We start from the raw sequence: 27,740 nt of genomic DNA, 5'->3' as shown, positions 1-27,740 counted from the left end.
ACAAAAGTTTTTTCTCTCTCTGTGGGGCAGTCACAGTGGACAGCCCTCCCCCTGCAGGTCAGTGGGAGGACCCCTGCGTGGATTGGGGCCTCGCTGGCGGGCAGGGGGAAGAGGAGGGGGGCCAGGATGAGATCTGGCACTGTTTGTGGGGGTTTTTGGGAACCCCCAACCTCCCTCTCTCTCGCCCATGGTTTGGCGGATGTAGGCCGTAATTACAGGACCCCCTGGCCTCTCATTCTCCCAGCCTCTCTCTTTGATCTGTTTCATGTCGAGCAGATATTTTTTTCCCACTAGCTCTACTTTTGTCTCGTCCTCTGTTTCTTTTCTCTGTGGCTCCTCCCTGTCCGTGCCCCCTTAGATGCAGACACTGTGCGTATCTGCGCTGTTTAATACACAAATATAATAATTTTTTCCACCCATTTTGTTTTAAAGTTGGACCCTTTTTTGTTGACGACCACATTGAACTTGATCTAGACTTTTTTCTCTCAACCTTGTAGTCAAAAGGAGAAAGCTCCTCTCTTAGGTCTGCTGTTGTGTGAAAATGTGAAGCGGACCCACAAAGCTAATAACCATCCCCTGGTTGGGCCGGCCCTGACTGACTCCCAGACACATACCCCTCCTAGTTCTAATACCACCTTGTCCCTCGTTCAAAGGTCCCATCTCTCGTTTGAATAGTAAACAATTATGAGGCAAATGCATGATGAGTGTATGTGTGTAGAAGAGATAGCTTGGTGAGTGCCAGGAACTGTCAGGTAGAAAATAATAATGCAATTCTGAAAGTGGACATGCAGTAAACACGAAACCCCACCTGTTGTCTGTTTGTAGCTCTGTCAGAGGCATGTCCTGCCGGGCATTGATCCTGCCTTGCCAGGCCTGTCCTGGCTGTGGCTGTGTGGGTGGAGGCAGGGACAGGCATTGTGCTTGTTTGTAAGGTAATGACCAAGCTACAATAATGGCCCATTGATTCACCACCCTGTGTATTTGATATAGCCATTCTGGTCAGTTAATTGCAAGTGTGTATATACACACAGTCCATAGGCAGCTCAATCACACCAGTATTGTTAGCTACTGCTAGGCAGTACTACCTTGGAATATTCAGTACACATCTCTAAACCATAATTGCAGTTGAATTGAGGTGGTGTACTAGTTCCATTGGACGGGAAATGAGTGGAGAGTATTGCAAGTGTATTTTGACAGGTGACTGGGCTTATTTTCTGATGTGTACAAAGTGTGTGTGGAAGACACACAGCTCCTGGACATGGCTTTACTCCAATCAGCTGTCCCACTACCCTCCAGGAGAGGAGATACTCTGATAAAGGCAGAAACTACAGAAACATCTCAATATTTGTGTAAGGAAATGATTGTGCTGCACAGTTCTACATCTCTCTATACAATCTATTTCTCTACTCCTCTACATCTTCGCCCCCTCTGTCCTCTCTGTCTGTGTGACAGGTAGAGGTGGTGTAATGACAGTGTTGAGGTGGAGCTCTCTCTCTGTCCTCTCTGTCTGTGTGACAGGTTGAGGTGGTGTAATGACAGTGTTGAGGTGGAGCTCTCTCTCTGTCCTTGAACCCCAGCTGGGTGCACTGGTGTCACCCTGGGGAGAGAGAGATTAATACAATGGTGATTATCCTGTCCTTGTTCACCGTGCACAGTCACAATACCAGGGCCGTCCAGGTGTCTCCTTCACCTGCTCCTTCCCTCTATCGCTCGCTGTGTGTGTCTCTGTGTGTGCCTGTGTTTGTATCTCGCTGTGTGTGCAGTAGGTGCCTGTGTGTGTCCGTGCGTCTGTGTGTGTATCTACCAGTGTGTGCGTGGGTCCCGCTCACCGTCTGTGCTCTACTCCCTCAGTGTGTCACTAATGGCAGGTGCAGGTGTTCCTCTCAGTGCCGCACCTCCCCAGGGGTGCCGGGGGCTCCCATGGTGTTGCAGTGGGCAGGAGGTACCCGCCTCTCTCTGCCTGTGCTGGGGGCCCCCTGGGCCCGCGCCTCCCAGGAGCATCAGCCCTAAACCCCATTTCTCAGCTCAGCCCAGGCAGCTGCCTGCCTCTCTGCCTCCGTCCCCCAATCTGAAACCACAGAACTCAGTCTACTGCTTCTGCTCAGCTCCAGCTGCCTGCAGGACTTATTTACATACCGTACTACACAAGGTTGGGGTTTGGGGGGCTACAAACATGAGGTAACCTCAGAGGAACAGAAAAACTGGCAGAATGACAACTAGCTCGGCTCCACTGGTGGAGGTACAGAGGAGTGTAGCCTGCTTGTAAACTCCCACAAACATGAGGACATTTTGTTTACAAGTCTGTTATTCGACAGCCAATATTTAATAGTGTAATATCTCCCAGAATTTCCCCATCTCATTCAGTGGATATATGGGTCCATGGTTGTGGCCCTATACAGTATATGGGAGCCCTTTGGCTCCATCCACTGACCTGTATTCTACCAGACAGACTATAGGTGGTCTTGTCAGCAGATTTTGTTTGGGTGTTTTTTGCCAGGCCTGGACTGTCGGTAAAGTGTTGTTTGTAGCATGTTCCATGAGTGTTTACTAAGGGGCCATATGTCTCTCGTTAGATGACGGAGTGGACATGTCTGTCATACCACAGATAGATAGTAGGAGTGACATTACATAAGTAATGTCTCCTGGTAACTCCTCTATCCCAAGGCCCCTCTTTCTGAGTACACACACTAACCCCTCCACTAAACTCCTCCTATTCTGAACCTGCCGCCGGCAATGCCAGCTATTTTTAACAATGATGTTTAGTTGATTGAGCTCCGTTGAATGATGGTGAAAGGAGAGAACAGCAGAGCTCTAAGCTAGAAAATCTAGAAAAAGCATACACCTTAGTGACAGCACAGAACAACACCATAAGACCTGAGTCACAACCTATTGAAAAGCTCTGGAGTATAGTTAGGAGAGAGGGAAGAGGGGTTCGTGCAACGAGAGGACCTGGCAAGCTGTGAGAGAATGGATGTGTTTGATCCAAGAGGATAGGTTGAGGGCTGAAGGATGGAGAAAACGCTTCAGTGGGATCTGCCTAAAGCCCAGGGAAAGAGACGGCTCTCAGCGACACAGGCAAGGGAGAGGGAGCGAGAGAGAGGGGCACGGGGAGAGGGAGAGAGAGAGTAGAGGTATAGAGTGCATGATAGAGTAGAGGAAAAGCGGGAGAAAGAGGAACCAGATGCCAGCCGTCTTCCTCCACATAGCCTCTGTAGCAAGGCTTGTTTTGGTACACTTCACATGTAATTAATGTGCAGCTGTTTAACAGTGCTGGCTCCTGCAGCTCTCACAGACTGAGGAAGACTGGAGTCAAACACATCTTATCCAGCCATGGTCCCTCTCTGCTGCACGCCAACTCTCCTATTCTTTCGTTCTTTCTTTCGCTCTTCTTTCGTTCTGTCTGTCTTTCTTTCTTTCTTTCTTTTTCTTTCTTATTTACATTCACAATACATTCTTCTATCACTATTTGAGGTTGTGTTCTAGTTTCCTCTAGTTGTGTAGATATCCCCCTACATGCAATGGACGATGGAGAAGGATCTGTGGCTCCAAGTTGTCTTTATAGGACCCAATGTCTCATATAGGGGTCAACCTCCCATGTTTGTCCCAGTTCCCCTCCTGTCACCTGGATGTCTCTGGGACGGAGAGGAGAGGCCTGTCAGCTGTTGCCGCCCCATGCCCCCCTCACCCCAATGCCCCCTGCCCCTCACCTTCTGCCCTGGGAATGTGGCCGGCTGCTTGGGCACTTTTTGGCGCCAAATGCTCCATATGAGCTTTGGGCAGCGTGTGAGTGTGTCCTCCAGGACTCAGGCCCCTGACAGACTGCCTCCACTCTGACATCACCCACCCTGTGTGTGTGTGTGTGTCTGTGTCTGTGTGTCCTCCAGGACTCAGGCCCCTGACAGACTGCCTCCACTCTGACATCACCCTGTGTGTGTGTGTGTGTGTGTGTGTGTGTGTGTGTGTGTGTGTGTGTGTGTGTGTGTGTGTGTGTGTGTGTGTGTGTGTGTGTGTGTGTGTGTCCTCCAGTACTCAGGTCCCTGACAGATTGGCTCCCATGTGGACAGCAGTTGACTGGGGACATCTAGAGACAGACCAGGGAGTTAAGTGTGTGTGTGTGGTTTTTATTTAGAGAGTAAACAGGTTTTAACACAGCACTCATCTTGATGGTCACTAACAACACAAAATGGCTCCAGAACCCCTGAGTCTCCTCTCAGAAATCATTGTCTTGTGATGACTGCTCACTGAGGAGTAAGGAATGAGTTATAACATAGTATAACACAGGGTTTAGGTTGAGAATTTTACACCTAAAAAGAGGAGATAATTAGTAAAAGGAAAGGATGGATTGCTACTGAGAGTGAGGAAGAATGGAGAGGAGGAGAGGTGAGAAGAAAGGACAGAGGGAACAGGGAGATGAAAAGTGGAGAGAGGTTCTCCTCTTGAAAGCTCTGTTCCCCCTGTCGGTCTGTCCGTTGCTCCAGGCTTGTCAGGCCTGCGTGCTGCGCTGCCATGTCAGAGACCTGGGTGGAAGTTGTTTTTCTGCCCCCTACGGTGTGTCTCTGCTGCCTGGGGCCATGGGAAGGGGGCCAAGGGGATGGGGTTGGAAGCCAGGCAGGGGGCTTGGTGGGAAAGGTGGAAGTTTGGGCAGGGAGCCAGACTGAAAGGTGGAAATGTTAGTTAGAGAGAAGGAGGGGTGTGAGTGGAGGGCAGGGGAATGGAACGAGGTGAACATGTATAATAAACACACATATACTGTCAACCAGGGTGGCCTGTGTTTCTTTTTGTTTTTAGTTTTTTTGACAAGTGATTTGAATTTGGAAATCTGTTCCAATGTATTGCCATGCATAATAGGGAGATATACACTGGGTGTAGAAAACACATGACATAGACTAACCAGGTGAATCCAGATGAAGGCTATGATCCTTTATTGATGTCACTCGTTTAATCCACATTTCATCAGTGTTGATGAAGGGGACGTGACAGGTTAAGGAAGGATTTTTAAGCTTTTAGACATGGATTGTGTATGTGTGCCATTCAGAGGGTGAATGGGCAAGACAAAAGATTGAACTGCCTTTGAACGAGGTTGAGAGGCGCACCAGTTTGCGTCAAGAACTGCAACGCTGCTGGGATTTTGATGCTCAACAGTTTCCCGTGTGTATCAAGAATGGTCCACTACCCAAAGCACATCCAGCCAACTTGGCACAACTGTGGGAAGCATTGGGGTCAACATGGGCCAGCAACCCTGCGGAATGCTTTCAACACCTTGTAGAGTCTATGCCCCAACGAAGAATTCAGGCTGTTCTAAGGGTATGAGGGGGGACGGCAACTCAATATTAGGAATGTGTTCTTAATGTTTTGTACAGTCAGTGTATGTGATCGTATACAAATGTAAGCAAGGTTTGAAATTATTATGTTTTAGTCAAATATTATATCTGTTTGGGATTCTTGCGGTCAATTGGCAGTCTACAAATGATTTGTAATTCTGACCATCCACTCAAGAAAAAATCTACCCGCGGCTGAATCTATATAGTTGATTATCCCTGCTGTAAACTGTTCTAGAAGTTGCTCACTACTTAGCTGGACCAGCATAATCCAGTTCTGTTCCCTGACTCATGTGGTCTCACTCTCTGACCTCCTGGAGGGCTATAGCAACCAAGAGCCTTCAGTTTTACTCTTCGTTACGATTGATTAGCCATAGATAATGGTTGCCATAGATAATGGTTGCCATAGATAATGGTTACCCCTTTGTTTTTGTCCTGGTCCAAACCATATTGTGTGTTGTTGACAAGATGTAAAGTGCATATAATAGAGACACCACAGTTCTCCAAGGCATGAGTTCCAGACTGCTGTTTTCTCTAAACTCCTAGAAACAGACCCCTGCTTCTATTCAAGTCTTAACAGAGAGATGATGTCAGCCCAGTCAAGCTGGCTGTTTGCTCTTGTTTTCCACCCGAGGGAGCACATTGACACTGCAGATTATCTCCATATGCATATGGAACAGGTTTAGTGGCATTACAGTTGATAACAGATTATTAATGATCACATTGTTTTGGTGTCTTGAAAGCTGGTTGTAACCATTGATGGACATGAAGGAAGGAATTAGTAAGTCAGTCTGTCTGCCAGTGTTGTAGACATCATGTGGCAGCAGAGGGAGCTTATGTCATCATCAGTACTTGTCTCCTGGAGGTGTCCTGCTCTAATGAACAGCCTGGCTACTATCTGAGGCTGTGTTTCTACTCTTCAGAGGAGAAACCACAAAAGCAGGCACTCTGGGTTGGCATGGGGAGACCGACCTTTGTCCTCGTGTCTGATGATGGGAAGAGCGGGCGAGAGACTGGGGACGCCAGGCTGGGCGCGTCTTCATTACCGTGTTTCCTCCACGCTCTGGCCTCTGCATGCCGGCTGGCTGGCCAGCCTATTAGAGGGGGACAGGCGTCATCAGGCCGGCCCAGCCTGGATGGATCATGGTGGTGGGGGGTGGTGCGGCATGGGGCCTCCTCTTGAACCTCACACCAAAGTGGCTATCCATGCTCCATCCACCACCACTCTGCTCAGGCTCGGGTAGAGATGAGTTTGGGCCTTCTTCTTTGGCCATGTGTTTTCTTCGGCCGGTTCCAATTACTGGGCCCTAGTTGGAGGTGGGATGGCCGCTCTTCCTCTAAGAGTGTCTCCATCTGCCAGGCCCTTCCCTCCTCCCTGCCAGGCCCCACCCTTCCACATGGGCCAGAGCAGCAGAGGTGAAGGCCAGCGCCAGGGGCAGCCATGAATGCAGCCTGTTAATTCAGTAATGAGTCACAACATGAAAGACGTGGTGGACGGAGTGGGGAACGGACATGGAGAGTGAGATAAAGATGGAGAAACTGTCAGGGCTGCCTCGGGAACGCTGGAGCGAGGAGACATGCGAGCAACGTGTGTTTGCGTGCCCATTCCAGTCTTTTCTCGCTTTTCTCTCGGCTTCCCCCTCGCCTTTCCCCCTCTTTCTTTTCGCTTTCTTTTCTAATTTAACTTTTCATAGACGTTTCTTACCCTGTTTAGTGCTCTTGCCAAGTCCCCCGGCGGACGGATGACAAAAGCCCTCTAAAAGCCATGTGATCTTCCATTTTCCGACAGCCACACTTCTGAGGATTAAGGCTATTTAATGACTATAATCTCCTTCTTTCTCAAAAGTGATTTCTCACATTCTGTCTCAGTCAGAGGGATTGCATTAGCATTAATAGATTTATAATTTGCCTGAATGACCAAATGTGCCAGGATTTTTTTCTTCTTCCCTCACCATTCTTTCTCCCTCCTCCTCCCCTACTTCTTAGTTATCTTTTTTCCCCTTCGACTTCTTCATGCTCAAGCAAGTGTTCCTTTGTATGTGGTGTGCTGTGGGGCAGTACATGGCTGGGGCTCAGCAGGACGGCGTACCTGTCAGTCGTGAGCGGCTCTCCCCTCTGCTCTCTCACCTCCACTCGGCTCACATCAGAGACCAGCCTGTCAGGGGCCACACTTTCATTGTGTAGCCAAAGAAATCACCTCAGTTAAGGCCCTTTGGGCTTTTCTTCCCCTCTCTTTCTTGGGGCCGCCGAGGGCCTCTCTCTCCTGTGTTGCCAGGGTTTAACTTGTGACAGGATGACTCTTATTCTGACACGGACACAAAGACATTAGAGAAGGACTGGGGGAATGGCTACAGTAGGGAGGGGCTTGTCCAGACACACCAGCTGTGGAGACAGCGGTGTACAGGCCTTAACTGTAATCTGAGAAAAAGAGTGGTTCCCCCTTCCATCACTCCGACACACACATATAAATACATCACACACACAGTGCAGGCGGCGGTACTTGGATCTTTATTCAAGCAATTCCAGTTACTATACTTCTGGGCTCAAAAATAACATTTGTGTTTAGATGTAGGTACTCAACAAAGCAGTGTGCTCCTGGTATGGGGTGTAGGAAAGAAATAAACCAATTTCAGTAATCGTTAGTGTCTCCTGAACAAATACTCTTAAAATATTTTGATTCACTATCTCTGTCCTTCCTCTTTCTTCTCGTTCATGCTCATTTCTTAATTTGTAATTTTCTAATCCTGTAATATTCCTCTCTCCTGATATTGGCTGCTGGATGTCATCTCTCTCCTGTTGCCTTGATGGTCCATGTGATATCTCTATTTTATAGTCTTTTACAGCAGAGGATTCTTTCCTTGCTCCAAGCTAAATTCATAATTCATGTTTTTATAAAAATCGTACCCACAAACCCCTGTGGAGTTTTATTTGCTCCGCACACCACCTACATTTTCAAGTGCATCGATTCATCACAGGAATTTATTTTCCACCAAATATGCTGTGCACACCTTTGTATAACACATACTGTAGGAGGGGTGGTGGGAGGGGGCATACTCATAGTTGCTTACAGGGAGAAGTCTATACCAAGTGCTTTCAAGGTTAGGCTATTCTCTCTCAGAATATTTTGTTGTTGTCAATATTTAAATATTCTTTGCAGCAACATTATGCCTTTTGTTTTGTTACATAATAACATTGAGAAGTCATTTATTTGAGAGTGGTCGTGCCAAAATACAAATGAGATTGAGTCACCTGCCATCCAGCTACAGACTCGTTTCCAAAGGAAGGTTTGATAAGACGTAGTATGTGTGGATAGGGGAAAGGGGGAGGCTGTGTACTTATTGTAAACATTTGGTTATGTGTGATGAGGAATACCAGAGGCTTCTCTATTCATCCATTTAGAGCAAAGTGTAAAACGCAGTCAAATAAAGCAAACAAACAGGCTGAGCTGGAGAATTCTGGGTTTGTCTGAGCCACCGTGGGATCCAGGCTCGCAGCATTCCTGCTCAATAAATCATGAGGATTTTCCTCTCCTCTCCCATCCCCTCCTTTCCTCTCCTCTCTTCTTCTCTACTCTAGTTTAGATGCTAAATAGATGACGTGTGGGCTGTCAGGCCCCCTCAGAATGCACAAAGCAGGGCAGAATGACTATATGATCTGCTTTGTGTGTATTTATATTATGTATGCATTAATAGACTTTTGTCTGAACTAAACTGGAGAAAAGCATGCATAATCCCATGTTTTATTTCATTCACTTTGTCATATAAGAATATCCTCATTATTTGAGTGTCTTCTAATAGGTTTTTGGAATTTCAATCTGGTCCCTATAATGAAAATATGATGAGGCAGATGTAATTCTAGAGGGGAGTGAGGGATGTTTTCTAAGGGATTATAAAGAGAGAGAAAATACACTTTGTCCTTATTTCTTCAATCCTGTGGGAATACATGTCTTTAATTCTTAGCTTCTATTTAGATTTTTTTTCTTGTCCTCTCTAACATTTGAATTTTGTCTGTGTTTTGCATTGCAGATGGTGATGATGACCCTGGGCTCTCCTGGGTAGCGTCCTCTCCCTCCAGCAAAGACGTGGCATCGCCGTCACAGATGCTGGGGGATGGCTGCTGCGATCTGGGCATGGGCACAGGGGAGGAAGAAGGGGGCGCGGGGCTACCCTACCCCTGCCAGTTTTGCGACAAGTCCTTCAGCCGCCTCAGCTACCTGAAGCGCCACGAGCAGATCCACAGCGACAAGCTGCCCTTCAAGTGCACCTTCTGCAGCCGCCTGTTCAAGCACAAGCGCAGCCGCGACCGCCACGTCAAGCTCCACACCGGAGACAAGAAGTACAGCTGCCAGGAATGTGAGGCGGCTTTCTCCCGCAGTGACCATCTCAAGATCCACCTGAAGACCCACAGTTCCAGCAAGCCCTTTAAGTGCAGCGTGTGCAAGAGAGGCTTCTCCTCCACGTCCTCTCTGCAGAGCCACATGCAGGCTCACAGGAAGAACAAGGAGCACCTTGCCCTGCGTGCTGAAAAGGAAGGGGGGAAACGTGGCAGTAATGCAGGCAGTGGAGGGGAGATGGACCAGGACCCATACATGTGTGACTACTGTGAGGAGACCTTCAGCCAGACAGACGAGCTGGAGAAGCATGTAGTGACCCGCCACCCCCAGCTGTCTGATCGAGTTGACCTGCAGTGCATCCACTGCCCTGAGATCTTCAGCGACGAGGGCCCGCTGCTCTCCCACATCGAAAGGTCCCACGCCAACCGTAAACACAAGTGCCCTGTGTGCTCGGAGCAGTTCCCCTCTGTGGAGGACGTCTATTGCCACCTGGACAGCCACCGGCAGCCCGACTCCAGTAACCACAGTGCCAGCCCTGACCCAGTGCTGGGCAGCGTGGCATCCATGAGCAGCGCCACCCCAGACTCCAGTGCCTCTCTGGAGAGGGGTTCCACCCCTGACTCCACCCTGAAGCCCACCCAGAGCCGCCGCAAGCTGGCCCCCAACTCTGACCACGACGATGGGGGTCACTGGATGGCCAAGGTGACCTACAGCTGCCCCTACTGCTCCAAGAGAGACTTCAACAGCCTGGCCGTGCTGGAGATCCATCTGAAGACCATCCATGCAGACAAGCCCCAGCAGAACCACACCTGCCAGCTGTGTCTGGACACCCTGCCCACGCTTTACAACCTCAACGAGCACGTCCGCAAAGCCCACCGAAGCAGCGGGGGCGCTGCAGCAGCCTTCCCCCTGCTCCAGTTCACCAACGTGTCGGCCTTCCACTGCAACTACTGCCCAGACATGTTTGCAGATATCAACACCCTGCAAGAGCACATCCGCATGTCCCACTGCCTGCCTGGAGGAATGGTTGCAGGCTCCACCACCCTGGAGGGCAACCACGCCTTCTTCTGCAACCAGTGCTCCATGGGTTTCCTCACAGAGTCCTCTCTCACAGAGCACATCCAGCAGACCCACTGCAGCGGAGGAGGGGTTCCCAAGATGGAGTCCCCCGTCCTGCAGCCCTCCCAGTCCTTCATGGAGGTCTACTCCTGTCCATACTGCACCAACTCACCCATCTTTGGCTCCCTGCTCAAGCTCACCAAGCACATCAAGGAGAACCACAAGAACATCCCACTGGCCAATAACAAGCGGCAAGCCAAGGTGGCTGACCTTAGCCCCGCCTCGTCTGATGTGGAAATCTCCTCCCCCAAACGCCATAGGCTGGCTGGGGACTCTACCCTGGCAGGGTCCAATGGAGACTACCCCTGCAACCAGTGTGACCTACACTTTAGCAGCTTTGAGAGCTTCCAGGCCCATCTCAAGTCCCACCTGGAGATGCTGCTGAGGAGGCAGTCCTGCCCGCAGTGCAACAAAGAGGACTTTGACTCCCAGGAGTCTCTGCTGCAGCACCTGACGGTCCACTACACCACCACGTCCACACAGTACGTGTGTGAGAGTTGTGATAAGCAGTTCTCCTCTGTAGACGACCTGCAGAAGCACCTGCTGGACATGCACACCTTTGTGCTGTACCACTGTACGCTATGCCAGGAGGTGTTTGACTCCAAGGTGTCCATCCAGGTCCACCTGGCTGTCAAGCACAGCAATGAGAAGAAGATGTTCCGCTGCACGGCCTGCGCCTGGGACTTCCGGAAGGAGAGTGACCTCCAGCTGCATGTCAAGCACAGCCACCTGGGACACCCCACCGGCCCTGCGGTCGCCGGCAAGGCCCGCAAGTGCATATTCTGTGGGGAGACGTTCGGCACAGAGGTGGAACTGCAGTGCCACATCACCACCCACAGTAAGAAGTTCAACTGCCGCTTCTGTGGCAAGGCCTTCCATGCTATTGTGCTGCTGGAGAGGCATCTGAGGGAGAAGCACTGTGTCTTCGACGGGGGCAATGGCACTGGGAATGTGGGCAGCCAGAATGGTACACCCAACGGGGTGACCCAGAGCTCCAAACGTGGGGGAGGAGGCGAAAGATCGACAGTGACCACGGAGCAGGCTGACCTGCAGAGCATGCTGCTAAAGAATGCCAGCCAGGACGTAGCCAACAGCCACGAGGTCAGCGGAGGCGAGGAAGAGCTGGACAACTCAGAGCCCATGTACGCCTGTGACATCTGTGGGGCGGCCTACACCATGGAGAGTCTTCTGCAGAACCATCGGCTGAGGGACCACAACATCCAGCCCGGGGACGACGACGCCGGCACCCGCAAGAAGAAGGCCGACTTCATCAAGGGCAACCACAAGTGCAACGTGTGCTCACGGACCTTTTTTTCAGAGAATGGTCTGAGGGAGCATGCCCAGACCCATCGTGGCCCAGCCAAGCACTACATGTGCCCCATCTGTGGAGAGCGCTTCCCCTCCCTGCTCACGCTCACCGAACACAAGGTCACCCACAGCAAAAGCCTGGACACGGGCACGTGCCGCATCTGTAAGATGCCCCTGCAGAGCGAGGAAGACTTCATAGAGCACTGCCAGATGCACCCAGACTTGAGGAACTCTCTGACGGGCTTCCGCTGTGTGGTGTGCATGCAGACGGTCACCTCCACCCTGGAGCTCAAGATCCACGGCACCTTCCACATGCAGAAGCTCTCGTCCGGTGGGGGCAGTGGGGGCGGGGGTGGATCGGCCTCCTCCTCCCCCAACGGCCAGCTGCAGCAACACAAGCACTACAAGTGTGCCCTGTGCCTCAAGGAGTTCAAGAACAAGCAGGAGCTGGTGAAGCTGGATGTGAACGGGCTGCCCTATGGGCTGTGTGCTGGCTGTATGAGCCGGGCTACCAACGGCCAGTCTCCCAGCGGGGGCACCACGCCCCAGGAGGCTGGGGGAGAGAAGGTTGCGCCGGGGCTGCGATGCCCCGAGTGTGCTGTGAAGTTTGAGACCCTGGAGGACCTAGAGAGCCATGTTCAGGTGGACCACCCCGAGATGAGCCCGGAGACCAGTGGGGCCAAGAAGGTGACGGATGCCTCCCCTGTCCCTAAAGTAAGAACACTCTCACCATATTCTCCACTATGGCTCAGCATACTGATTTATATTCAAATCTACAAACAATATGTGAAAATTCCAAGGTTAAGGTAACTGAGGTTTAATTTAGTAATTGATACATCAATCACATAGTGAATACCCAACATTGTCCTCTGCGGTATAAAAGAAATAGAACACATTACCAATTCAACAAAAAGTTAAATGGCCCTTCATTTAGAAACATCTAGTGAATTGATTAAAACTTCAAAGCGAATTCATATTATTCAGTCATTCCTAATGCTTTTTGAGTGATCTGAAATGTTGTTCCCACTTTTTAAAATCCCTAATATTTTAGCAGTATTTTCTAGCAGTGTGTCTGTTCCCAGTGGGTAGCGTGTCAGTAAGAAGTCGTGCTCAGTTAGATGTGTGAATTCATGGCTGCGTTTCAGTGGGCCCTAGTGGTCCCTGCAGCTCAGCCCAGCTGAGGCATTGTACGGCCTGTTCGCTCTACTAGATATTGACAGTGAGGTCCCAGGGATGCTCAATCTTTACCTGTACCTTTGTTTCAGCTCAATGCAACAGCAAGGAGAAACCTCAGAACCCCCCCTCTCCCCACCAGTACATTATTGTTGTATCAGGAGAGCGTGTGTGTGTGCACGCGCCGGCTGTGAATGAAAAAGTCATTTGATAACCTCTTTAAAAATGTTGTCTACCTGTCTGTTGCATTGTAGAAGAAGACGTACCAGTGCATCAAATGCCAAATGACCTTCGAGACAGAGCGAGAGATCCAGATCCACGTCGCCAATCACATGATCGGTGAGTCAGCCTCATCATTTCCTGTGTGTGTGTTTATCTTTGTGCCCGTCTCTTCTTTGCGTTTCCTCTCTGGCTGCACAGCCTTCTCTTTGGCCTAGCCCTCGCCCTCTCTCTCCCCGGCCTGCACAGCACACAGGTGTGAGACAGACCGGTGAAATGAACAGCTCTATTTCTGAAGCTGCCGCCGCTCTCGACAGCTGTTCCATTGTTTAACACTTGACTGCACAGCTGAGGCCGCAGTTGCAGGTCTGATTGGGTGGCAGGTAGCCTAGCAGTTAAGAGCGTTGGGCCAGTAATTAAAAGGTTGCTGGTTCAAATCCCTGAGCCGACTAGGTGAAAAATCTGTCTGAGCAAGCCACTTACCCTAATTGTTCCTGTAAGAAAATGTGTTAGGTTGTGGAAAATGTTCTATGACAATAGGCAGATTCCCAAAACATTAAAACTGCCCAGTTGTGCTGACATTCAGATAATGTTTTTGTTACGTTCCACAGGAAATTCCTATAATGTTGTAAGAATGTTGACACAACACCTAGTCTAAATTCTTTAAAGGTTCCCAGAACATTTAATTCAGTTATTGGAGTTGTTCTTTTGATATTTACATAGGTTGCACAGAACATTCCCACAATGTTCCACAATTTCCAAATAAGTCTGTTTGTATGACGTTCATAGCATATTTGTTTTAGGTTTAACATATTATTCCAATGATGTTCACGCAATATACATTTTACCTTGTCTTGGAGGTCCTCAGAACATTTCAAGAACATTTAGAAAATGTTATATTTAAGATTGACCTAATATTACCACAACATTCTCAGCATTAGAATGTATAGCTCCTTAAAGCATAATGCATCCCCATTATGTTTCTCACCAGCAATTTGCATTTGAAGATGGTGGCATTTTAATTTCCTTCATAGGACATTCAAACAGCATTTAATCATACACACACATCCATATTTTTTACACTTCATATGTTGACAGTCTGCACATGTGGAGTTTGAACCTGCAATGTTTGGTTCCCAAGCCAGGTCTCTTACATCTCTTACATGTTCTTTTTTCAGTATATAGCAATGTCGGTATGGTCAATCGGTTAAATAAAGGTTAAATAAAATAAAAATAAGTACATCAGGAATTCCACGCTGGGTTGGGTTAAATGCGGAAGACTGACTAGGTATCCCCCTTTCCTTATCCTTTTTAGCCTTCTTATACATAACTAACACAGGGAAATACAGGAACTGGGTTATTCACCATCACTTCCCCCATCCTCTTTATATGCTGCATACTTCTAGGCCCATATTTACAAGGTATCCAAGACTATGAGTGCTGATACAGGATCTTTTCAGATCATTACAAATAAGAGGGGGGACCATATCAAGAGTCTCAAAGTAGGAATTATATCGTCTGCGTTTTTAAAAGTTGAACAGTCCATTTTTACACAGTTAAATTTTTTACAGTTGGTCTATATTCTGCATTTCTGACTGGATTCATAAATCTGGACAAAGTGAAGACATGCTCTCTTAGTAGATTATATCTTAGCCTCAAAATATTTTATTTTTATTTTACAAAGAATATGTGGGATTGAACCTGCAATCTTCAGCTTTGCAGTTTGATCATTAAACCACTGTGCCACCAAGGGATAGCTGTAGTATTGAGGTATTTCTTTCAGTCTAATGTGGTCAATCAGGACATAAAACACACTTTCTGAGTTATTAAAATGTCCCCATCCTCTTCACATGCTGTTGTACATATAACAGTATATTTTATTGTATGTTGAATCTAAAACCAATATGCTATGAATGTCATAAAAACGGACTTATTTGATAATTATTTAACATTATGCAACATTGTGGGAATGTTTTGTGCAACCTTTGTGAATATCATTAAGGGAATGTCCTGTGCAACCTAACTTAAACATTGTATGAATGTCATCACAACTGAGAATATTTTGTGTTTTGGAAACCTATCTCTTGTATCTGGTAATGTATTCACACTGTTCCCACAACTGAAATAAATGTTCTGGGAACCTTTAAAGAACTCAGAAAGGGGGTTCTGTCAACATTCTTGCAACATCAAAGGAATGTTTTTTGCACCCAGATACAAGCGTTAACTCAATGTCAGCACAACTAGACAATTTTTCTTTTTTAGGAACCTATCTCTTGTCATAGGCCCACAATGTTCCCACAACATAAAGAAACATTCTGTGAGCCTTTAAAGAACAGACAGAATATGTGCTGGGAATGTTCTTGTAACATCAGGTAAATGTTTTTTGCACCTTAAAAGAAACATTGAAGAATCATCCTCACAACTGGACAGTTCTTTGTGTTTTGGGAACATATTTTTTGTAATGTCCCCACACTGTTCCCACAACCTAATGAAACATTCTGGGAAACTTTTTAAAGAACAGACAAAATGTGTTCTGGGAACATTCTTGTAACATGAGGGGAACGTTTTATACAAACATTGTATAATCATCAGCATGACTGGACAGTTTTTGTGTTATGAGAACATTTGCCACAACCTAACGAATGTTCTGGGAACTTTCACAGAACCAATTTTGGTTTGCTGGGAAAACATTACTGGTAACATTACTGATTATTACATTATCTGGAAACCTAATGAGATCTTTTGGGGAATATTCTGTGGTGGTTGTTACAGATGTTGTTCACAACATTTAGTGACTGTTAGGAGAACATTCTAAGGATGTTATCATCCTAATGTTAGATAAAACATTAACTAGAATTTAATGGGAATCTTAGCTAATGTTCTGAGAATGTTCCCGGTTTGCTGGGATGTGCGTTTAACTGAAAAGTTCCTCTGTAGTTTTTTACGGGCTTCCTCTGTGTTGTTATTCTGTGAAGTAATAATTGCTGCAGCAGCGTAATATAGTGTAGATTAACGAGCTTGGCCTGTGAGTAATTTGAGAGAACAAACGGCAGAACGCTGGGAGCCGCAGCGACTCCCCAGCCTTCTCCAGGCCTGACAGCTGATACCAGAGTTGTGCCGGTTGATGTATTTTCAGTGCGTGGGTCCTCCCGAGTCCTGCAGTAGTTGTGTCTTGAGAGAGAGGGCTGGTACAGAACATAACCACAGCTATAGTATACAGGCCTACTGCCTGCACCAGCCCAGAGTCTGGCTGGGAACAGAGACATTCTCCACTGGATTCATTCACCAGCCCAGTTTTCTTTATTTATTTTTCGCTCACTTCCACTGTTGACTTAATTTCCTCCGTTCCTCCTTCCCCAGCCTCACCCTGTGTTAATTTTCTCTCCGTTCTCTGATGAGGGTTGAAGACCCATCCATGTTCCCATGCTCTCTCTCATCTCCATCTCCACCACCCCTCCACCCTGAAAATCCTCTCCTTTCAGAGTTCTCTCCCCCTAAAAGACTGTACCATGATGGGGTGATGGGGCGGCTGGAAGAGGGGCAGGGGGAGCGCTTTTAAATGCTTGGCTCTCTCTCTCAGCCGCCATGGAGGGAATTTTGGGTTAATTAACATCATAATTGTTAGAAAAGCTGGAGAAGATTAATTATGGAATTGAGGAAGATTATTTTAAGTACTGTTATTATTTTATTATTTCTTTCTAACCCCTCTTCAAAGATGGATGACGTCTTTTCAGCAGTAAAAAAGAGCAGTGTCTTAACCTTTATCTGGTGAGGCGTCTTTGGTGAGAAAATTGAAGAGATCACAGAGGAGAGTTTTCTGCTGTCCCTCTCGCTACTCTCTTTCTTGGGCAGATTACGAAACAATCATTAAAAAGCTACACTATCTGTCAGGTTTGATATATGACTGCTGAGGTTATCCCTGAGCTTTGATATTTACTCTCCACATTTCTCCTTATAGAAACCCTTCAGAATGCACAAGTATTAGTTCTCACGCGTTTAAAGCCCCAGTAAAGTAAAAAATGTGATTTTGCTGTCTTTTATATTTATTTCCACTCTGAGCTGTGTTTTATATATATTTACACTCTGAGGTTGTAATAATACTGCAACATTGTAATAATGATGATAATGCCCTTTTAGTGTAAGAGCTGTTTGAAAAGACTGCCTGAAATGTCATCCTGTTGTGGTGGGATGTAGTTTTGGTCTACCTTGAGACATCACCAGGTGGTAAATTAGTTAATAGACCAATAAGAAAGAGTTCCTAATCTCTCTGCCAATAACACGTTTTCAGTTTTCCCCTCCCCACTTAGACCACTACCAGACAGTCTTAGCAAAGAGCAATTTCTCAAGCAAGAATTTTGCTAAGAAGCTATTTTAGTTTATTTCTTTTTACCCTTTTAATTGAGAACAGTCACAGTAAGGTACTTAATTGTTATCCAGAAATTATTTGATATTGAGATGAAAACAGCTGCATTGGACCATCAACGCATTTCCAACCTCCTAAAACATGTGGGGACTTTGCCTTTTGCACCATTTTTATATTTTAAATCAGTTTGCTCACTAGAAGAGTAGCAACAGTGAACACATTCTTCATTCTAATCCATTGTTCACAGTTTGTAAGGTGATGGATACTGTCTTTATCCCCATTGTGGCAGAGAGGCTGTTTAGGAGAGATGGATATAAAACAAGATGACTCCAGTCAGTGTGTTTTCTTTACGCCACATCACTAATGATAAAGCACCAGCGATGTGGCCTGCCCTTTTGTCTAACCATTTGTCAGCTGGGGTAATCATGTCCACTTGATTTTTTCCTCTCCGATACTTCGCAGGTGTTCTGACACTCACCTTCCATTTCCATAAATGTTATTGATGTTCGTCTGCCATCACAGGTCTGTGTGTGGTAGAGGTGTGTGTGTTGTGGGTGCACTTTGGTGGGTGTCTTTTGTCATTTATGCTATTTCAGCCCCTCATAGCAATGTAACCCCCTGATGTAACTGAGAAACCTGAAATAAACTAACTTGTAAACACACACACACACTTCCCCTCCCCTTTGTATGTTCCCTGCGCTCTTCACATTTGCACAGTGAGGATGTGCAGAGAGACACCCCACACACCCACCCACCTGGCCCTGTTATCCACAGTGATGTTTGTGAAGGTATGATCATACCACTGCTCTCCCCCTCACAGCTTTGTCTAGGAATGATCATTAACAAGGAGGTGACACTGCATCTCATTCAGTTTACATCCTGAACACTCCAACATCTGCTGAATGCTGGCTGCTCCCAGCCCCTTCCTGTGTGAGCCTACCCCACCCCACGCGTGTGTGTAGGATCTATGTTTGACTTCCCAATTGTCACTTTTCCTCTTTTCTCATACACTTCCACCCCACAGAGCGTGTGGATGGGCAGGCACACACACACACAAACACACACACACACACACACTTGCTTAGCTTTGAAGATGTGCACAAACTCCCAAAATATTTCTACCTTTTAACAGTATGTGGTGAGAGTGGGACACAGCTAGGGAAGGATGAAGAGGTACAGGTGTGTCTAGATAAACTGATGTGTATTTAGCTGAAGTTGATGATTTCCTCAGATGGCTTGTTATTCATGCATCCTCTCTAGCTGTGGTTTTATTTTTGTGTTGCTAGCCAAGCTCGAGTGCGGATGATAATCGATGAGACTGGGAGAAGTGGAGAAACAGGCACGTTCTGCTGGAAGAGAGCTTAATCAAGCTGGAGAGAGGGGGTGTACCAACCTGGTGTTAATTAATCAGAGCGGTGCGCCAGGCAAACGCCATGCGAGCGGTGTTCTCCAGGAGGCAGTGGGCCTGGAGGAATGTGGGTTTATTTCTCCTGCTGCCTGTTGATTGAACTGATCTGATTATTTAATGTAGACATACCACTGCTGTGTGCCTGGGTGGAGAGGAAATTGCTTAGCAACACTGCTCAGACAGTGTCACGCAGTGTCACGTGTGATTACGCTACCAGAATTATCATGATACACACACATACTTGACACACACATACAGTATACACACACACACACACACACACACACACACACACACACACACACACACACACACACACACACACACACACACACACACACACACACACAGATAGATAGATAAACCTGTTTACTTTCGTTGCAGCCTCACTCCCCTTGTTAAAGATCTTCCCTATCAGATTGGCCTGTCAGCCTGTCACTCAGTATCCAAGTCATTGACCTGTCAAGCGTCTCTCCACTGTGAGGTTAGACTGGAATGTGATTATACAGCAGCATCCTCATGGCAGTGCCAGTGTTTTACTCTGTCCTGGAGGACAGGTGATTTGAAGGGAGGCTGAGAGACTTCCAACTGTATAATCTAATCCAGTAATGTGATAGAGTCCTCCAAAGCTGCTCTAACTGCACATTGGGCAAAGTAGAGTGTAGTGTACCCATGGCCTCCTAAAACCCCTGTCAGACTACATCAGCTGTAATGGGATGAACAGATGGAAACTGACTGAGAGAGAGGGAAACTGCTGTCTGTTCTTAAAAACGTGTGCCTTTTCCTCTTAATCGTTTCAACATAAATATTCTAATACAATAATTCCTTAATACTGTAATCCTCTTCAACAGTGTATTTGATCGTTAATGTAAGATATTATTTTCGTTTTAATACAATGTTTCATAATAGGACTAAATAACTTGATGGGTTCCTTGAAAGGAAGTAATTCATTTGACAAGATCTGTTTATACTTTTTTGATGAGTATACACATGTCCACGCTAAAACCCACCAGCCACTACATTTGTGTACACTCTCCACCCATGATAATTATCTACACACTCCCATATTTAAACAGCCAGCCACACGAAATCCCATTTCTCACACAGAGAAGAGGAGAGAGAGGAGACATTTTGGCCCGGGGTGATAACCTGCCTGTAGAGACACCCCAGTGTTCTGCTATTGTGTTGTAAAGCTCTGCGCCATGCCTGCCGTGTGGGCTGTGACTGATCCCCATGTCTCCGTGCCTGCGCAAAGATGGAAATAATCACAATAATAATAGTCCACCCCTTCCAGGGCCACATGCTGAACAATAGGAGTGGTGGACCAGAGCCTCTCATTTCCCAGGGAGAGAGAGTGTCAGAGGGCCAGATCATTTTCATTTCCTTTTCCCAGATGGAGGGATATCACAGGCTGGTCTTATAAACTAGACGTAACATAGTAAACTAAAATATGGGACTATGAAATAAGTAGGAAATGTTATGTTTGATATGGCCACGTAAGACAAAGGGTTACTTTCAAAAACAAAAGGGGGGGGGGTGTAACACAAATGTCTAGCAACCCAAAAGTTGCGTGTTCGAATCTCATTTTTGCTCATTAGAAATTTTGCAACTACTTACTACTTTTTAGCCCATTTGCAACTACTTAGCATGTTAGCTAACCCTTCCCCTAATGTTAACCCTTTAACCTAACCTTAATCCTAACCCCTAAACCCTAACCTCTAGCCTAGCTAACTTTAGCCACCTAGCTAACGTTAGCGTTAGTCACTTAGCAACCTAGCTATTAATTAGTCTTGACAAAATTACTATTGAGATAATTTGTAAAATGCCTTATTCACATTATTTTTGTTATGACATAAGTCTTACATTGATGTGTATGATGTGGTAAAGCCTTCACATTTGAGACAAAAACTCTCACAGCAGTGTCGACGCAATCTTGTTTTCCTCATAGTGACAGGGGAATAGGGATGGAAGGACTGTTCTAAGAAACTGGATACAGTTCAGTGGTTCTGCATCTTCCCTATTTATAGGCTAGCCGTGCCGTAGCGGGGTGTGAGGTTGGGGGGGTACTGTGCACCACAGTGGGGCCACCCCCCAGGGCCCTAGGCTGGGGATCCCACCTGTGTGGTTAATCACAGTGCTCTATGCATTCAGAGCGTAATTTTAGCCCTGGTTTGGCAGGGCTCAGTGGTGCAACTGGCCCTGCACGTCGGCCTCCCCTGCTGACAGGGGTGGGGGAGTCGGGGGGGGGACAGAGAAGGGAGGCAGAGGGAAGAGGGGGGGGGACAGCCTTACCACTCACACCTGCAGGGGGCTCCTCCATGGTTTGCAGCTGCACAGTGGAAAACAATAAAGCCTGTGAAAAAAAAATGCCAGTGTGGTCCTCCTGAGAGACCCCAACACACAAAGAGAGGAGAGAAGTGAGGGAGAGAGAAAAGACAGAAAAGGGAATTCTAAGCAGGCAAAGACTGCCTTAGCAACCCAACCTACAGCAATAAACAAAGTAAAGAGATACAGATTGTGGTTGTCGATACCCAGCTATATTTTTAAATCTTTCTCTTCTAAAAATACTCATGGTAGCTGATACAAATATTTGTGCGGTACAACTGCTGCTACTACTACTGGTATTTGGTCAGAATATGCAAGCACCATTTTGTGCGTGTGGATGCATGTGCTGCTCTGAGTGTGTGTGGGCTCACACACTTCAGGACAGGCTGAGATGGGAGAACTGAGGAGCTTACTCATTTCACCACACATGCACACGCATTACCTCACCCCCACCCCTTCTCTCTCTCTCTCTCTCTCTCTCTCTCTCTCACACTTTGAATTCAATTTCAATTCAATTCAATTCAAGGGGCTTTATTGGTATGGGAAACATATGTTAACATTGCCAAAGCAAGTGAAGTAGATAACATACAAAAGTGAAATAAACAATAAAAATGAACAGTACACATTACACTCACTCACTCACTCACTCACTCACACACTCACACACTTACTCACTTACTCACTCACACACTCACTCACACCGACACACGCGGCTCTGCTCTCCAACACATCCTGAGGAAAAGCATGCAGACACTAATGCCTCACTAATCACCGGCGCCCAGAACTCACAGCACGCCCACTCTCCTCTCAATCGCCCTTAATCAGCCAACACATTTCAATTAGCATATTGTGTTTAACCTCACTTTCATCTGCTTTTATTAGTAGATTGAGCTGTACTCTCTCCCCCCCCCCATTCAGCCCTCTATCTCGCTCTCTCTCCAACTCGCTCTCACTCCACCTCCCACCTTTCGCTCTCGCCACCTCTTTCTTTCTCTCTCCCTCTACCCCCGTCCCCTCTCTCTCCCCCTCCTTCCATCTCAAGGCTGGGTGTCTCTCTCTTCCCCACTCCAGTAACTGTACCCGTGGAAGAGAGCAGTGTAATAGATACATCTATTAAAGCATCTACTGGAGTCAGACTGTTTCTCCCCTCATCAAGGCCTAAACTAAGTCTGGAAATACAACCGTGTCAGTTGAGCACTTTAGTCTTATGACACAGTTTCTTCATTGGTATTTCCGTCATATTTATTTCCTGGTGGACATGAATTGTGATTTGAATCTTGGTCTTGTGACGACAGAGTAGAGTGAGTTGGTTTGATATTGAAGGATGAGCATCAGTCCGGGTCTGGATAAAGAGAGAGTATCAGGTGCATGGTATGGTAGCTGCTGCCCCACCATAACCCCCCATGTATGAACCCCCTAACCCCCATCTAATCATGGACCTACTGACTAACTGTCACCTTGCCTTCTCTTTCCACCCACCTTGCCTGTCGGACGCCTGTAGGAGAACCTGCCCAGCTGCAAGGTTTGTCCCCCTTCTCTCTCCATACCAAGCTGTGTGAATGGAGACCTGCCTCACTGCCTGTTGAGCACTGGGAAAGAGTGGGGAGGGGGACCGGCCCATATGGCTAAATAGGGCTACAGGGCAGGACACTGCATGATGCACCCAATAGATAATATTGTAAAATACTCAAAATCCAAAATAGCAGAATGCTTCATTTGCACTGCAACCGTGTAAAGAGGAGCTATAGCCCCACTCTCAATGCAAACCCTCTCATATTATTTGCACACCAACATAAATGTCCACCCCCCACCCCTGATGATGGCTGTGTATGCATGATGAACCTCTCCCTCTCAGCCAGGCCCAGGGCACAGCCAATCACCTGAATCTAAGTGCCCTCGGGGGAGCCCAGCTAATGATGCATCTCATTCATGATTCTCACTTATTCATTTCAATGAACTTAGCGAGCTAGCGCCCTGAGCATGAACCCAGATGAGCAGAGTGGCGGAAAGGCATCCCGGCTGATCCCTTTAACCCAGAAGTGATCTCACAATACAGTAGTGTAGTCATGTTATTACTCCTCTCCTCCTCTTGCTCAGACCTGACCTCTCACTGGTAAATCCGCCCCTACTATCAGGTCAATGCTCCCAACTATAGTCCTGCTGTCTTGAACTTTAAGTCATATGTTAGCCTTAATGCATGAGTGATGTTTAAGGTACTATCTATCCTTTAGAGACATCATGAGACTAACCCTTTATACTGAGGCCAGACCTGTACTCTGTTCTCTTCCTGTGACAACCCAGCTATCTGCCTCTAGTGATGTCTGTCTGTGCTGCAGTTGGGCAGTGCTTGAGCAATCTCCTTGTAGTGTGTGTGTGTGTGTGTGTGTGTGTGTGTGTGTGTGTGTGTGTGTGTGTGTGTGTGTGTGTGTGTGTGTGTGTGTGTGTGTGTGTGTGTGTGTGTGTGTGTGTGTGTGTGTGTGTGGTGAAGAGAGAGCGAGGGAGAGAGACTGGTGAGAGAGACCTGGTGTGGGCTCTGTGTCACTGAAGACTTAATGAGGCAGCACACAAGAAGCTTTAGGAGTCCATGGATGTGGATAATGTGGATGATGGCTCACTCCACTGTGTGCATGAGTGTGTGTGTGTGCCGTGTGCTAGCCTGATAGCCATAGGGCAGTGTTTTTGACAGATGAAAGCCGCTCTCTGCCTTCAGTCCAGGCTCATTACACCATTGCTCATGAGTAAGGTTAAATAATTATTGTATGATCCATGATCCTCATTCAAATAGTCACCATCTCAAATAGGCCTCTATATCTGTCCTTCCCTTGACTGTAGAATGTGATAGTGTTAATGAGGTGTGTTGGAGGATGTTGGTTGTCTACTGGTCTCCACTGAACACACAGTAACACACTGTGGTGATGCTATGAACATGGGAACAGATGACAGGCCCCTCATGCATATCCCTCACCACCTGGAGCCAGCCAGCCAGAACACCAGAGGGGAGGGAGGATGGAGGGGAGAGAGGGTATCAGGGAGGGAGGGAATCATGGAGTAGGGGAGGATGAAGGGAGGGGGGTGGATGATGAAGGGAGAGAGGAGGGCATGTATATTTGGTATTTCTCCTTTAAGGACCTTCTTGACTGCTTCATTGTGATTGGATATGAGGGGAGTCGATTGTTTAGCAGAATGTCAGCTGACCTCTCATCTTACAGACAACATTAAGTAATGTTGTTGCGATGTTTACATGCACAGGAACACAGGTGTGCACATGGTCGTAGGTTGCCAGCCAGACTGAAGTGCTTATGAGTCAGAGAGCCTCCCACAGAATCTAGGTAGCAACTAACCCAATAACAGTAAATACTTTACGGCCATTGTATTCCTGTCATTCTCTCTTTCTCCCTTTCTTTCTCCCTCTCTTTCTCCCTCTCTTTCTCTGCCGCTCTCTTCTGCGTTCCTCTAGTTACCCCCACTGAGAATGACATGTTTGAAAGTTTAAAAAAAGCAAGAGCAGAAATTGCTCAGATGTTGGTGAAGTGTTTGTTTGCAAGGCTGAGTGCTGCTTGATCCCCCTGAGAGCTCATTTTTCCACGTTTGCGCTTGATTTGCTTCTTATGCTGTCTATTAAAAGTAATTACAAGCTGTTTGGAGATCTATAAGAGAACTGCTCAGGGGGAGCTCCTCCAAAACGTGTGGGAACAGAATGGAAAATTGGCACATTGTGTGTGTGGGGGGGGGGGGTGCATGAGAATAATGATGAGAAATTAAAAGAGGGGCTACATGTAATCCATTTTTCCGTGTGTTATTTATACAAAGGTAAATGTAATTTGTGTCTACAACCACTAATGCCAGCCCTTGATGTCTGTGTTATACAGTAGTAGAGAGTGTATTTGCGTCTCATACCTTAAGTCGGCCTGTGCTTGTTTTAGTGATGTCAGAGGTGCACCTGCCCTTCTCTCCCCCCTCGCCCCGCCCGGCTCTCACACCCGCCCAGGTGTGGCTGAGCCAGCTGCTGGGGAGAATGGGACAATTAAACTCCCTCCTCCCCCTCCCTGCCTCCTCTCCCTGCTTTGTCTGGTAATTGTTAAAAGACAAACAAGCCGCTTGCCTTTCTGCGCATGATAAACACGGGCCAGCCACAATTAGCTCCTTGCTTAATTCGTTAAGTATTCTGAATTTATTTTCTCGAGTGACGGCGGCATCTGTCGCAGCTGGTGAGGAAGGTGCGGGGTACAGTGGTGAGAGGCGGTGCGGGGGGTGTGGGGAGGGTGCAGGGGAGCAGAGCATCACACACCATAATAAATCACATTGACCTGAGTGTGTGAGCTCACAGCGGAGGACAGAGTGCATAGGAGAGATGGAGGGAGGAGAGATTGAGAGATGGAGGGAGGAGAGATGGAGGAAGGGATGAGGTAGTCATGGACGGGGAGGAGAGTAATAGAGACAAGTTAATCAACAGAGAATAAATCAGTTGATCTTTGACCTCCAGGGTTCTCCAATGGTCTCTGTTAAGGCTCCTAATGACCTGCTATCTCATAGTTCATTTAAAATGGAAGATGTGCAGATTGGCTTTTAGATCATTCTTTCTGATGAAGTCAGATAAAATGCTAAGTTTCTAATTAGCATCTCCTGTCTGTCGGAGGTGATATGAGTCTGATACGTCAGCGGGGCTCCAGGTGGGAGGCATGAGAGGATGTCACAGCTCATCTCTCTCCAGATCAAGCAGAATGTCAGCTAGAGATGATTGGGGGAAAGTTTCCCGAACGCCCCCTTCCTTTTAGCTGCTGAGGGCCGGGGGTGGAGATCCCAGCGCGGCACAGCACAGGCCCCCCGCCTGCTATTAGCTTCTCCGTATGTGCCTCTGTGTTTGTGTACGTTTGTGTGTGTGTATGTCTGGGTGGGAGAGGCAGGTGCTCGTCCTCTGTGTTCAAAGCCCCACTCCCAGGATGCAAAGCGTGGCTCCCAGAAAGGTGACAGGCTGACCGATACATGCAGCTTTGATACAGGGTTTTAGTGAGCATCACACGGTTAAATAGGAGAGGGGAGTCGGGATGCATCAGGAGGGAAAAGGTACAGCTGGCAACCTGATGTGATTTAAGACTCAAGCTACCATGGGTTTTCTGGGGTTTCACTTTTTAGGGAAAATATTTGTTACAAACTTTTTTATTTTACTGTATATTATTACACCCCATGTAATATAATTACTCCCGAATTCAAATGAAGAAGGTGTGGCAACTTTGTGGTTACATTATGCTTTAATTGGTCTAACTGGAGTAAAAACAGACAGAAGCAGGGAAGATGGAAAGAGTGTGAAAGAGATTATTAGGGCAATGGAGAGATGGAGAGAGAGAAGTGGGAGTTGGCAGGAAGATAGAGGGAGAGATGGAAAGAGGGAGATGAAGAGGGATCAGTTGGACGGTGGGGAATGAAGGGAATTTGGCAGTGAGAGGGAGTGAGGGAGAAGAGGTGGAAAGTAGTGGAGGACTGCATGAGAAGTGTTTTTGATGGTGAAGAGGTGGAGGGAGGGCAGAGATGTCCACTAGGCCACTGACAGGGGGGAGGCCACTGACGGGGGGAGGCTGACCTTCCAAAGCCAGGGAGAGGTTGAGGACGGGGTTGATGGAGAGAGGGATAAGGGACAAACACAGGGATGGGAGGATAGAGAGAAGAGAGGAGAGGGGTGGGGGTGTGAGGAGAGTGATAGCTGCCTGACAGGGGCTCTTCCGGTTTTTGGCATGCGCGGTGAGCAGCTGGACTTCATTAGGCGCTGGTGTTAATTACTGGGACCAGACTGGAGCAGCGCGAGGAAAACACTTGCCTCAATTCAGCCAGGGTCACCTTGAAATCGTTTAGCATCAGAGAGAGAGAGAGGGATGGAGAGACAGGGAGAAGTGGGTGCATGTGGGAGAGTGAGGCACCCATTCTTTTGTTTGTAGTGAGTAGCGCACTGATTCATGGTTGTGATTCAGGCTGTAATAAGACACAGTGTTGGTTCATTAGTGATTAGTGATCACTGATTGCTGTTGACGGCGTTTACAAATGACCATTAAATGATGCAGCTGCTGCTGATGTGGAGGGTGGTGGAAAATGGAAGCAGATCAAAATAGGATCATGTGTACAGAATACAGCTCTGGGTGGATATGGACTAGACACACTGCATTTCACTGATCTAATGTTGCT

At 47.3% G+C, this 27,740-nt stretch overlaps 1 protein-coding gene across 3 annotated transcripts in view; it reads left to right on the top strand.

The window, feature by feature from the left end:
- The window catches only part of LOC106573705 (zinc finger protein 423), a 137,762-nt gene that overhangs the window by 59,306 nt on the left and 50,716 nt on the right, over positions 1-27,740 (top strand). For 2 of the 3 annotated variants that reach the window (XM_014148998.2, XM_045697177.1), the window contains 3 exons: positions 9,344-12,792; positions 13,506-13,590; positions 23,068-23,088. In XM_014148998.2, the coding sequence (XP_014004473.1) occupies positions 9,344-12,792; positions 13,506-13,590; positions 23,068-23,088 (3,555 nt within the window). The remainder of the gene's footprint in view (positions 1-9,343; positions 12,793-13,505; positions 13,591-23,067; positions 23,089-27,740) is intronic. The other variant, XM_014148999.2, reaches the window with a different exon arrangement.

This window comes from Salmo salar, chromosome ssa16, assembly GCF_905237065.1.
Source record: "Salmo salar chromosome ssa16, Ssal_v3.1, whole genome shotgun sequence".
Taxonomy (NCBI): domain Eukaryota; kingdom Metazoa; phylum Chordata; class Actinopteri; order Salmoniformes; family Salmonidae; genus Salmo; species Salmo salar.
This window is presented reverse-complemented; position numbering and strand designations above follow the sequence as displayed.